Raw genomic sequence first — 13,768 nt, 5'->3', positions numbered from 1 at the left:
GTGCCCCATCCCCTGGCTGAGTCCTGTTCAGGACTAATGAAGAGTTGAGAACTACTACTAAGGATAACTAAGAACTACTAACTATACACAAATATATTACAGGTTTTAAACGTTTGCAAGAACTGAGAATGAAACAACACTAGCCGAAGCAGCAGAAGTTCCAGTACCATCACTGGCGGCAAGAAGGAACTGAGGGTGGGGGAGCTGGCGGTGCCCATTATGCCGCGCCATGCAGGTGCCACTCCACAGGGTGCCAGAGCCTGTCCCCTATGGATACTGCTAAGGGAAAAACTTCTGACTCCGGTGCATGTGGGAAGCACACACGCATCTAATATGGAATGGACATGAGCAAGCACTCGAAGAACTTTATATTCCTAGTCTGACTTGCAGCTCCTGAAGTACAAAGGCTGCAGCATACTCACAAGGAAGATATTCTCAGCTGCCTGGTCATGCTGGAAAACACAACATGGTGTCAGAAGTGACCACATTCTGCAAGTAGTGGCTGCTTTTGTCAGGAGCACGGTGGATTTGTACATTTTGTAAACTGCTACACACAGACAAGAAATGCAATCCACAAACCAGCAGGAGCCAAACAGAAGGTACAGAGTACTGAAATACAGAGAGTACACAAACATGAAACTAAAAATAAAGCAGTTAAACTAGAAAATAGTATTTAAAAGAACCTGAACGTGGAGGGTTGTAAGCCACTCTGACATTTATCTTTTAATTGGTAATCTTGCTGAGAATTGGAAGAGACAGGAGCAACACTACCACATCTTTATGAAAGCTTTGGAAGCAGATAAAAAAAAGAAGAGGACATAAGTAGCCATTTTACTGCACAGAGTGTGAGAAGAGGCTCTGAAAGTTTAACACGCACATTCTTACAGCAAACCAACTGAAAATGCTCCCACTTTGGATGAGGTATCAACAATGCTTAGGAACTATTGTAACTCTAAGAAACATATGATGTCTAAACAATACCAGTTCTGGTCTCACCCACACCTAGGAAAAAAGAGTAAATAGGTAAGTATGTCGCAGAGCTGAGGCAAAAAAAAACAGTCTGAAATGACATGCTCCGAGACAAAATTGTGTTCAGTGTCACTGATCAAAGGACAAAAGTAAAGATTGAAGCAGCTCATTTTGACTTGCAAAAAGAGATTTGCAGAGCCTCACAAACCACAAAGAAACAAAGAGAGATCATGTGTGGGTGGCATACTGACAAGTTGATGCCGGCTCTTGCACAAAAGAGTATTCAGAGCAGCATGGTCAAGGCCTAGCCACTTTATAGAGCAAAGCAGACACACCAAAGCTCACACAAAGAAACTGAGCACACTTTGTGGAAAGATACACCCGCCCAGAGTTTGCCCAGCTTTTGGAGTAACATGTCTCTAACATGGAAAATTAAATTACTATTCATCCATGTTATAGTAGCAAACTTACACAAAAGACAAAGCCACAAATCTCTGGCCGAAATAGAATGTGAGCAATCTCATCTGGTAGATACAAGTATCCACACTCCACAGAACCTTAGTCTTCTACACTGTATATGAGGAATGTACTTAAAGTTCAAGCTTAATACTGGGGCAGAAGCTAAGGCTTTACCAATTCACCTTTTCAAACAGATATCAGGTCTCATCCAGATAAAACTGTCTGATGTTGCACTTATAACATATGGCAGTTCCAGAATAGACTCTGAACAGGACACACTAACAGCCGCAACAGACAAAAACAAGCTCAATCCTCAGTTCATCACCACTAAGGCTACTTCTACGTAGCAAGGGATATGATTCCCAGCTCACATACATGTTGTATGTGAGCTGGGAATCAATGTATAGTGCAAGCTCAATGAATCAACACAAGTATATATAGTAGCGTAATCATGGCAGCGTGGGTAGTGGTGGCACAGATTAGTACTTACCCCACAGAGGTTCAGGTGGGTTTGTACTCAGAATGGCTAAGCCATGTCACTCCTGCCCATGCTACCATGGTTATGCTATGTTTATAATCGCAAAAGCTCTGAGTTAGCGTATGTGTGTGTACAGGAGCTGGGAATCACACCCCTGGTATATAGTTCACTGAATTTGTGCAATATCCAGCAGTATTCACAAGAACAAGAGAGTTCTGTGGGAAGCATCCCATATATACAAACCTATCAGTCACCTGTCATACACAGCTGCAGAAATATACCTTTCGTAGTGACACACACTCAAAGATGCACTCAGGCAGTTAGAAAAGCAAAGGGTCATAGCCAAAGTGAACATACCCACTCCATGGGTTAACAGTGTGGTGATAACTAAAGCTAAATAGCAAGATTAGGATTTGTTTGCATCCCAGAGACCTGAATAAGGCTATACTGAGCCAGTATTATTCCATCCCCACACAAGCAGATGTTCAGTGCCAACAAGCTCGTAAAAGCACATTCACTATAGTAGATAAGAAAGATGGATATTGGGAAGTTACATTAGCTAAAGAGTCATCTCAATGGTTCATCTTCAGTACACCGTGGCACAGATACAAGTTTCTCCATCTACCTTTTGGAATAAAAGGCAACTTGTGAAGTATTCAGGGGCGGCTCTAGGCACCAGCAAAACAAGCTGGTGCCTAGGGCGGCAAAATCTAGGGGGCAGCAAAAGGCTGGGGCCCCAGCTCATCCTGCCGCTGCGAGCCGAGGAGCGGCCCGTCCCCTGCAGCCGGGTGGGGGGGGGGCGCGGCAGGCTGGGCCGGCGGACCTGCCGCAGTCATGCCTGCGGGAGGTCCACCGGAGCCCCGGGACGACTGGACCTGCTGCAGGCATGACTGCGGCAGCTCAAGCGGAGCCGCCGGACCCGCAAACCGTCCGCAGCCGCGGGAGGTCCAGCCGAGCCACGCGGGACCAGCGGTCCCTCTGCAGTCATGCCCGCGGGAGGTCCGCTGCTCCCGCGGCTCCGGGGCGCCTCCCGCACATGACTGCTTGGGGCGGCCAAAAAGGTAGAGCCGCCCCTGGAAGTATTTCAACAAAAGAACAGTGATACATATGGGGCTATTTCAGGAGTCCATATAATAGCAGATGACATGATAATAGCAGCATCAACTCAGGCAGAACATGATTAGATACTGAAGAAAGTGAAGGCAAGTCTCAGAGTGCTCACAGCACATTAAAGCAGCTGTGAGAAATACAGAAGAAATACTATAACTGGACAGCAAACCCACTATCTGTGTTCCATTATTGAGATCTGATATGAACTGAAACACAAGGATGGTAATCAGCAAGGGTGGTAGCTACAGGTCCAGAGCCATAGTCATAGCACACTGAGATATCTACAGGGGAAACATACAGATGTAAGAGAAAGCACCTAGACACCTGACTGTACCATAGCAGAAACAGATATACAACAGATATCTAAATCAGAAGAATCATATGAGCAGCAACTGGTAACTGCACAAGATGAGGAGCAATCAGAATCAAAACCAATATCTTATGAGAGACAGGTTGCATCAGAACCATCAGAAAATAAATTCACAAGAAGTGGACATTAGGTATGCATGCCAGCGCAATACTGTGACTTGTGTGATAATAATATACCAGAACTATGCGAGCAGCGTAAGCCAATGGTAAAGTCTAAAATCCAACAGGGTAAGTATTAACCTCTAATCTGTACAGATGAGCAAGCAGTCAGCAGTGTTGTAGGAGTCTTCTCATGCCTCAAGTCTGGTGCTGAGGCCATTGTTTGAGAAGTTGTTTTTTGGAGGAATTTTAAGAATTAAAAAAGGGAGATGTGGTATATTGTGGTACAGTCTCTTTAATACTAGCCACGCATAATCACCAGAGAGCCTCCAAGTGCAAGGGTTCTCACATGATCACATAATTGTAGAAATGTAACACTAGAAGGAACTTTGATAGGTTATCTAGTCCAGGGGTTTTCAACCTTTTCTCTTTCTAAGGCCCCCTCAATATGCTATAAAAATTCCACGGCCTGACCAACCTGATTGCCTTCTACGATGAGATAACTGGTTCTGTGCATATGGGGAAAGCAGTGGATGTGATATACATTGACTTTAGCAAAGCTTTTGATACAGTCTCCCAGAGAATTCTTGCCAGCAAGTTAAAGAGGTATGGATTGGATAGATGGACTATAAGGTAGATAGAAAGCTGGCTAGATCGTCAAGATCAGGAAGTGATCAATGGCTCGATGTCTAGTTAGCAGCCAGTATCAAGCGAAGTGCCCCAGAGGTCGGTCCTGGGGCTGATTTTGTTCAACATCTTCATTAATGATCTGGATGATGGGAGGGATCGCACCCTCAGCAAGTTCATGGGTGACACTAAACTGGGGGGAGAGGTAGATACACTGGAGGGTAGGCATAGGGTCCAGAGTGACCTAGACAAATTGGAGGATTGGGACAAAAGAAATCTGAGGAGGTTCAACAAGGAGAAGTGCAGAGTCCTGCATTTAGAATGGAAGAATCCCATGCACTGCTATTGGCTGGGGACTGACTGGCTAAGGGGCAGTTCGGCAGAAAAGGACCTGGGGATTACAGTGGATGAGAAGCTGGATATGAGTCAACAGTGTACCCTTGTTGCCAAGAAAGCTTATGGCATATTGGGTTGCATTAGTAGGAGCACTGCCAGCTGATCGAGGGAAGTGATTATTCCCCTCTATTCCGCACTTGTCAGGCCACATCAGGAGTATTGTGTCCAGTTTTGGGGCCCCCACTACAGAAAGGATGTCGACAAATTGGAGAGAGAGTCCACCGGTGTAGCCCATAGGATTATTTTGCTAGCTATGATATTCTACTAATCCAACCAGCTGTATCAAATAATGTTTCTCTTTCTGAATTAATCAATTTTATTCTTATATTTTATCAGTATTAATTCCTTTGAATTTGTGTGTTGAGGCATATAATATGTGTTTCCTAATAATTATACGTAGTTTTGCTAAAATGCAAGAAGCCTACTGGCCTGTATCTGGTAAAATCCACTAAATAGCTAGAAGTATAATCAGTTAAGAGTAAGTCAGCAGAAAAAGTGGTAACCTTTGGCACAGATAGGAATGGTCCCCGAACTTTGGGGAACCAAAGGGAAGAACTATACACAACTCTGAAGAGGTTTATCCGGAGTCTACAACCAGCTGGTAACCGCAGGGTATACCGCAACCTGGAAGTTGACAAGATAGCCTAGACTGGCAGTTTTTGGAGTGAGATAATCCTTATTAATATATAGAGAGGAAGTGTCATAATCCACTAACCTACAGGATAAGGGTACCCATAAATGTCTTAGGGTACGGAAATAAGATTTGGGTATAGTAGATTGGGCCTGAATTACATAGCGTCAGGATCCTATAAAATACTTCGTAAGGATGAAGTCTAGAGCGCTCTTTTAGCTCTTCATGCTCTTTTAGTCTTTAGCTCTATAGACTATATTTTTATCTACTTAACATTCTATCTTCTATCACGCTATCAGCTCAGCTTGTGCAGTATAGTGTAACTACTCAACATTCCTAACTATTGGGGAGGCCAGCACCATCATGTTATCAGGCATGCCAGGAGTAAGGTTGGTCCTTCACCTCCTATTACCGGGTCCTCAAGGAAGGGTTTGAGTATCTTAAGTTAAGGTACTTATAATAGGAAAGTTATCACCAGGAGTTTTGGAATTCTTTTACTGTTTTGCAGTGATAAGTTTCATAGCATTTACTATTCTTTTGTTAATCTCAAAGATTTTATCAATTTGGTATTGTCCTCAGTGCAAGTGTTTTTGCCAGGTACCCCTAGAGTCCTCTCCTAATATAGAATTCTGAGTTCTCATAACCTGCAGTCTGAATTGGACAAGAACCTATAAATCTTCTGGTTGAATGCGTTCAGTGACGAGCCATAACAACTAACCCATAAAATTCTGGTCAACACCGGAGCACAACAAAAATGATTAGGGGGCTGGGGCACATGACTTATGAGGAGAGGCTGAGGGAACTGGGCTTATTTAGTGTGCAGAAGAGAAGAGTGAGGGGGGATTGGAAAAGAGGAGAGTACGTGGGGATATGATAGAGGTATATAAAATCATGAGTGGTGTGGAGAAAGTGAATAAGAAAAAGTTATTTACTTGTTCCCATAATATAAGAACTAGGGGTCACTAAATGAAATTAATGGGCAGCAGATTTAAAACAAATAAAATGAAGTTGTTCTTCACACAGCGCACAGTCAACTTGTGAAACTCCTTGCCTGAGGAGGTTGTGGAGGCTAAGACTATAACAGGGTTTAAAAGAGAACTAGATAAATTCATGGAGGTTAAGTCCATTAATGGCTATTAACCAGGATGGGTAAGGAATGGTGTCCCTAGCTTCTATTTGTCAGAGGGAGGTGATGGATGGCAGGAGAGAGATCACTTGATCATTACCTATGAGTTCATCCCCTCTGGGGCACCTGGCATTGGCCACTGTTGGTAGACAGGATACTGGGCTGGATGGACCTTTGGTCTGACCCAGTACGGCCAGTCTTACGTTCTTATGATTTGATAGCAGCCTTCAACTACCTGAAGGGGGCTTCCAAAGAGGATGGAGCTAGGCTGTTCTCAGTGGTGGCAGATGACAGAACAAGGAGCAATGGTGTCAAGTTGCAGTAAGGGAGATCTAGGTTGGATATTAGGAAAACTATTTCACTAGGAGGGTGGTGAAGCACTGGGTTACCTAGGGAGGTGGTGCAATCTCCATCCTTAGATGTTTTTAAGGCCTGGCTTGACAAAGCACTGGCTGGGATGATTTAGTTGGGATTGGTCCCACTTTGAGCAGGGGGTTAGACTAGATGACCTCCCAAGGTCTCTTCGAACTCTAATCTTCTATGATTCTAAGTACTCATTCTACAGAGGCTCCGGTTCCCTTATAAATTGGAACTGGAAGTAGATTTAAGGGAAGGCATCCACTGCAGAATTTGAGGAATGGGGTTGGGACTCCTAACGTCTAGTACTGCAAGAAGACAACCCCATTTCCATAATCTCTTAACCCAGCAATGATAACCTGCACTTTATGAGTTATTGCTGGATAGTTTCCAGATAAATAAATAAATTTGCTGCCTGATTAACCACATTCCTTTTATCTTGTGTTTCTTCCTGCCTGCGAAGGACAATTACTTTCTTGTATGCCCATATGAAGAACTTGATGGACTAATAAATGTATACAATTAAAGTTTTCTTTTTCATTCATGATAAAATCCACTGGTTTTATTAATATCTTCAGTGAGAGATGACAGAAGAAACCGAGGCGCACGTCACCACCCTGCAGATATCCTGAGTAAGGATCTGGGCTGGGAATACCGCTGAGGAGACCTGCACTCTAGTGCACGTTAGTGCAGGAGCTGGTACTTTTTCCAACTCGTAGCATTCCCGGATACAGGACATGATCCACGATGAAATCCTCTGTGACGAGACCGGGAGGCCTTTCACCCAGTCTGCGATTGCCACAAACAGCTGGTTCAGCTTACAGAACAGCTTTGTGCTTTCTTTGTAAAAGGCCAGCGCTCGAACGTCCAGGGAATTTAGCCTTTGTTCTCGACTATCTGCATGAGGCTTAGGGCAGAAGACCAACCATGACATTTTTCTACTGGAGCGGAACTGGGACAATCTTTAGGAGAAAAGCCGGGTGAGGCCTAAGTTGCACCTTGTCCTTATAGAAGATGGTATACGGAGGGCCAGAGGTTAAGGCTTTAAGTTCCGACACTATGCTTGCTGAAGCGATGGTGACTAGGAAGGCCACCTTCCATGATAGCTAGATTCACCAGGGGTTCAAACGGGGGTCCCATTAGCCTGGAAAGGACTAGGTTGAGCTCCCACACTAGGATTGGTTCCTTAATATGCAGGTATAGCCTGTCCAGACCTTTCAGGAAACAACTGACCATTGGGTTGGCAAAGACAGAATGGCCAGCTGCCCCCTGTGGAAGGCCAAAATGGTGCCAGGTGGACCTTGAGAGACGATACTGAGAGGCCCTGCTGTTTTAAGTGTAGTAGGTAGTCCAGAATAAGTGGTCTGGGCACCTCCATCGGATGAGCACAACCCTGAGAACACCAGATTAAAAACCTTTTCCACTTGGCCAGGTAGGTAGCCCTGGTGGAGGGTTTCCTGCTACCAAGTAGGACCTCCCTAACAGACTCAGAAGACATGAGCTCCATTGGGTTTAGCCATGAAGCTTCCAAGTGGTGAGGTGAAGAGTCTTGAGGTCAAGATGATGAAGCCGACCGCACTCTTGGGTGATCAGGTCCAGAACCGGGGGCAATGAGATTGGAATGTCCACTGACAGCTCCTGGTGCATGGTGAAGCAGAGCTGGTGAGGCCTGGCCAGTGGTACCAGTATGACCACTGCCTTGTCCCCGTGGATTTTGAGCAGAATCTTGTGGATGAGTGGAAACAATGGGAATACATACAACAGATGGTCTGTCCGAGGAAGGAGAAACGCGCTCGCAAGAGAGCCCAGACTGTGATTCCAAAAGGAACAGAATCAAGGACATTTTCTGTTGCTCTTTGTGGTGAACAGGTCAATTTGAGGAACTCCCCACCTCTGGAAGATGTTGTGTACTATGTCTGGGTGGACAGACCACTCGTAATTGTGGAAGGATCTGCTGAGGTAGTCCACCAACTTGTTCTGAGAACTGGGAGGTAAGCCTCTTCCAAGTGAATAGAGTGGGCTATGCAGAAGTCCCACAGCTCAAGGGCTTTCCAACACAGGGGAGAGGAACAAGACCCACCTTGCTTGTTGATGTAAAACATCACAGTCATGTTCTCTGTCATGAAACCCATGCACTTCCTTCACAATTGGGCTTGGAAAGCTTGACATGCTTATCGGACTGCTCTCAACTGCTTGATGTTGAGTGAGAGCTTGTCCTGTGACCAGAGACCTTGGGTCTGTAGTTCTCCCAGGTGAGCACCCCATCCCACTGCCAATGCATCTGTCTCTAGGGATAGAGCAGGCTGGGTCTGGTTGAATGGGACTCCCCCACATACATCCTGAGGGTTGAGCCACCAGTGTAGAGACTTGAGAACCTGCACAGGAATGATGATCACCTTGTCCACACTGTCGCACCCTGCATGGTAGGCCAAGGCCAGACAACCTTGGAGAGGCCTGAGCCTCTGCCTGGAATGCTGTACCACATATGTACATGCTGCCATGTGGCCAAGGAGCCTTAAACAACCCCTCGCTGTGGTAGTAGGGTACTGTTTGAGGCTTTGTATGTCGTCTGCCATCGACCAAAAATGAGCCTCTGACAGTGATGCCCTGGCCTGGCCCAAGTCCAACACTGCTCTGATAAACTCTATCCTCCAGCGTAGGAAGGCAGCCACGACCAACATGCACTTGGTGAACACTTGGGAGGCCGTTGACAGGCCAAAGGGGAGGACCATGAATTGGTAATGGTTGTAGTTGATCACGAACCTGAGGAATCGTCCGTAGGCAAGAATTATAGAGATGTGGAAGTACATGTCCTTGAGGTCGAGGGCGGCGTACCACTCACCCGGATCCAGAGAGGAAATAATTGCAGTTAATGAAATCATGCAGAACCTCAATTTTTTCATGAAGCTTTTGAGGCCTTGCACATCAAGGGTGGGTCTGAGACCCTCCCTTGGCTTTGGGGATTAGGAAATAATAGGAATAGAATTCCTTGCCCCTTAGCTCCTGAGGAACCTCCTCCAATGCTCCTGCAGTGTGGAGCGTTTGGATCTCCTATATAAAGGAGATGCACTCGACAAGGGTCCCTGAAGAGGGACAGGGAAAGTGGGTGGGAGGGAGAGGAGGAGCAGAATTGGAGAGAATATCCCACTTCCACCATGTGAAGGACCCACCAGACTGAAGTAATCTGTGACCAAGTATGGTAGAAGTGGGACAGATGATTGAGAAATAAGAGAGAAGGATCTGGTTTGCTGGCTGGTGCATGAACACCAGGCATGTCTTCAAAAGGCCTGCTTAGAGTCCAAAAATGGCCTTGTCGAGCCCTGTCCGGGTGGAGGATGAGGAGGCTTGCACCTGCCATTCCTGCCCTGCTTCCTGGAGAAGTCCTGCCTGGAACAAGGAGGATAGAAGCACTACGGAGGATGGGGCTTAAAATGGCAGGGGTGTGCATGCCCAACGATTTCATTGTCACCTGTGAATCTTTTAGGCTGTGAAGCCTGGAATCTGTTTGCTCTGCAAACAGACCCATGCCATCAAAAGGCAGGTCTTGAATAGTTTAACTGTGGTGGGTGGTGGAAGGGAGTCCAGACTCCTGCAGCCAGGAACAACTCCTTATGGCTATGCCAGAGGACAAGATCCATGCGGCTGAGTCCACAGCGTCCAGTGAGGCCTGTAAAGAGGTCCATGTCACCACCTTGCCCTCCTCACTATAACTGCAAACTCTGGCCTAGAGTCAGAAGGCACAAGCTCCTTAAATTTCATCATGGAGTCCCATGAATTACAATTGTATCTGCTGAGGATTGCCGGCTGGTTAGCGATCCTCAGCTGAAGCAATTCAGTCAAGTAGACCTTCCAGCCAAAGAGATCCATCTTTTTGGAATCTTTTGGCTTGGGAGTCAGGCCCTGTTGCCCCAACTCTCTCTCTCTCTCTCTCTCGTTTACCGCCGCCACCACTAATGAGCAGGGCTGCAGGTGAAAGAATAAGTACTCGTACCTTTTAAAGGATACAAAATACTTCCTCCTCTCCTCCGCTGTCAGGGGGATGGAGGCAGGGGTTTGCCACAGAGATTTTGCGGTGGCTTGAATGGTTTTTATAAGGGTCAGTATTACCCTGGATGACCCTTCAAGGGCTAAAATATCAACCATTGGGTCCTCCGACTCAACCACCTCCTCAGCCTGGAGCCCCATATTGTGGACAGTCCTCTTCAGTAGGTCCTGGTGTGCTCTATCGTCAATAGGGGGTGGCACAGAGAAGGAAGACCCCGCAACTTAATCTGCAACTGCAGCCTTGGGTCTGTTCCTATCTGAATAAATTACTTCCCATTCTGATGCAAAGACTAATTCTCAGACTAATCGGACTACTGAAGTCTGTTCTATTTGCAAGGGTGGAATCTGATAGGGATACGTTAAGCATGTTAAGTATCCCTGCTCCTATTTATTAGTGTTATGCATGTGTGTGTTTATCCCTGGCTGATTGAAGAAAATAAAAGGTTGATAAGCCCTCTCCCATGGCTTACAGTTTAAAAAGAGTTCAGCTGAGTAGAAGTGATGAGTCCCAATGTTAAACTGCTCCTAATGATGAACAAGAAAGGAAGGTTGGGGAATTAAAGGAAATTTCTCATCCAGAGTGTGATTGAGAAAAGTGACCTAATCTCTTCCTCAAAATCAAGCTATTCCCTATCTATCCTAGTCTGCCTTCCAAAAAGGATTCTATTTGAACCAGTCATCCTTCCTTCACTTGAGCACTCCCACAAGTTTTTGTGCCCTAAATGACTACATATATAATTTTACTAGATACATCCACATAAATATCAATGTTGCTTATGGTTACTCATCTAATGTGCCTTCTTCCATACCTGATTTATTGACTATTGTTACACTTTTTCTATTTTATAAACTTATGGAAAGTCAAGACAGATAGGAAACAACTTTAAAATTTCCCTTTTATATTTATCCAAAATATGCAGAAGATTTAAACAAATAGTAATATTTGATACATTGATCAGTAAGGAAAACTATAAAAAATACATTATTTTCAGATACTGTGTAGGAACGGTCTTTTTGTTTGTGTTTGTGTTTGTTTGGTAGGTGTGATGGTATGGGGGTGGGGGAAGCCGCATACCTGGTGAAATGATATGTACATTGCTGAATGTTCTATAACTTAAATAGGAAGTTTTTGTGATATAAAAACAGTAGAAGCAGAAAGTAAAATGGAAAGATACAATGTACAAGACAATGAACTAAGTAATGCGGAGAATTTGATAACACTGTGGATCTTTCACTAACACTGAGGCTATTTCTCCTATTCATTGATTTACTGTCTATCTTTTCCCATTCCAACTAAGGCTACCTATAGTTTGAGCAAATACCCAAACTGATTTCCTCTTTCCTTACCCATGTTTTCACCACCCAGATGAAACACCTGTTTAAAATGAATAAAAATAAATTTAAAATACTAACTGCTATAATAAAACCACCACCATCATTTATCTCTGAGATAGTACTATTAATCCACAGTGCTTTACAAAGGAGTCATCATTTTCTTCATAGCAGAGATAGGGAAACTGAGTAAAGATTTCTTCTTCCATTTTAGGCATTCATTGTTAGCATACTATTAGGAACTACTGCTTACATCTTTTAAATGGGTGGTGGTGGAGCAGGCATTTTCCTTTTTGAGACACTATCATTCCATCATCAATACCTTAAAGAAGCCTATAATAAATGTGTAAAAAGCAACGCTGAGAGCACAGCAAATTTCTCTCATAAGGTCATAGAACTATGAAGATCAGTGGAGCCTTAAATGTCTCTGATGAGAAAATATTACACTACAAAGGCACATCCCCAAATTGTACTGACAGGAAATAATTTCTTTACAAATTAATTCTTAAAACACAGTACATTGTGTTTTACGGTTGATCTAAAAGGCATATTGCTTGCACTGTTGCATTTCAAATCTTATTAAGAAATAAATAGCATAGACAACCTTGGAGAACTTTCTAACAAAGTAAAATTTATTAAACTCTGGAAATGCTGGCAAAAAAAGAGCTTCAACTACTAATTTGTATTTTACAATTAACTATTTACAAGAAAACCAAAATAAAATATATACGAGTTACTTACCAATAGAGATAGGGCTTATCCTTATCTACATTAATATTGTTTAATGGATCCATACGAAACCAGGTGTTAAGAGTAAACCCATTTTGGTAAGGCCACTTAGCAATAGGAGGTAACGCAATTGCCTACAGAAAAGGAAACAGTAAAAATTACTAATGTAAGTATGTGGATTTGCAGTGTTTAATCAAATACAACTATTTTGAAAGGACACAAAAATGACAATCACTGCACTATAAATGATTTAATGTTTAATTACTCTTATGAAATTTTCTTGTTTTCAGTTCTCCAACTACATAAATTATATCAATGGAGGACTTGGAGAGATTAATAAAACCAATTAAATTATATATTGAATACCTTACAGAAGGGGTAGCATTCTGAGTAGAAAATGCCAAGGAGTAAATTACTTTTATGGGTGTTAAAACACAAAATTAAACTTTTGACAACTGCAAAATCTATTTAAATGCCAGGAGCACATTATTCATACTAGATAACACGACAAAAGATTCAACAAGATACAATTTTTAAAAATATGCCCTTTAAGGATTTGAAAACACTATACTGCTGTTTCCATGGCCTTGGAATTGATGTTATATAGTGGAGAAGTTTAATAAGTGACTCTGAGGGTAAAATTAAATAAATGTTAGAGAGTAGCCTCTGTGGAAATCAAAGGATGTGATTTGATGCAGTGCCATGGATGTTGGTGTTTATTAAAAATTGTTTGATTTGCTAGGCTGTGACTGACTGAAGACTTTGGCTTGTTGTATAGAGATAATAAATACAAGATATAAAACCCTTCTTTTCTCAGTATGGTACCCATAACTAAAGTAAAACACTTTAATGGCTTTTCAGAATTAAAGGTTTTTGATGCTACAGATTATTATGGTAAAGCCCCAATTATGAGTGCTTTCTTCAAACAAAATATAGCATATTTCTAGATAACAGAAATTAGGGATCATCAGCCTTCTGTACAACTATCTGAACACAATATTTTCTCACTTTTTGTACATGATCTAAGAAAGTATATAGAAGG

The 13,768-nt window shown here is 43.4% G+C and overlaps 1 protein-coding gene across 7 annotated transcripts in view; it reads right to left on the bottom strand.

Annotated features, from left to right (window-relative positions):
* Nucleotides 1-13,768, bottom strand: part of NBEA (neurobeachin) — an 831,523-nt gene that overhangs the window by 670,392 nt on the left and 147,363 nt on the right. For all 7 annotated transcript variants that reach the window (XM_039530859.1, XM_039530876.1, XM_039530902.1 and 4 more), the window contains exon 5: nt 12,739-12,860. In XM_039530859.1, coding sequence (XP_039386793.1) covers nt 12,739-12,860 — 122 coding nt within the window. The remainder of the gene's footprint in view (nt 1-12,738; nt 12,861-13,768) is intronic.

This window comes from Mauremys reevesii, linkage group 1 (assembly GCF_016161935.1).
Source record: "Mauremys reevesii isolate NIE-2019 linkage group 1, ASM1616193v1, whole genome shotgun sequence".
Lineage (NCBI taxonomy): Eukaryota > Metazoa > Chordata > Testudines > Geoemydidae > Mauremys > Mauremys reevesii.
Note: the sequence above shows the minus strand (reverse complement) of the source record. Positions and strands in the feature narration are given on the sequence as shown.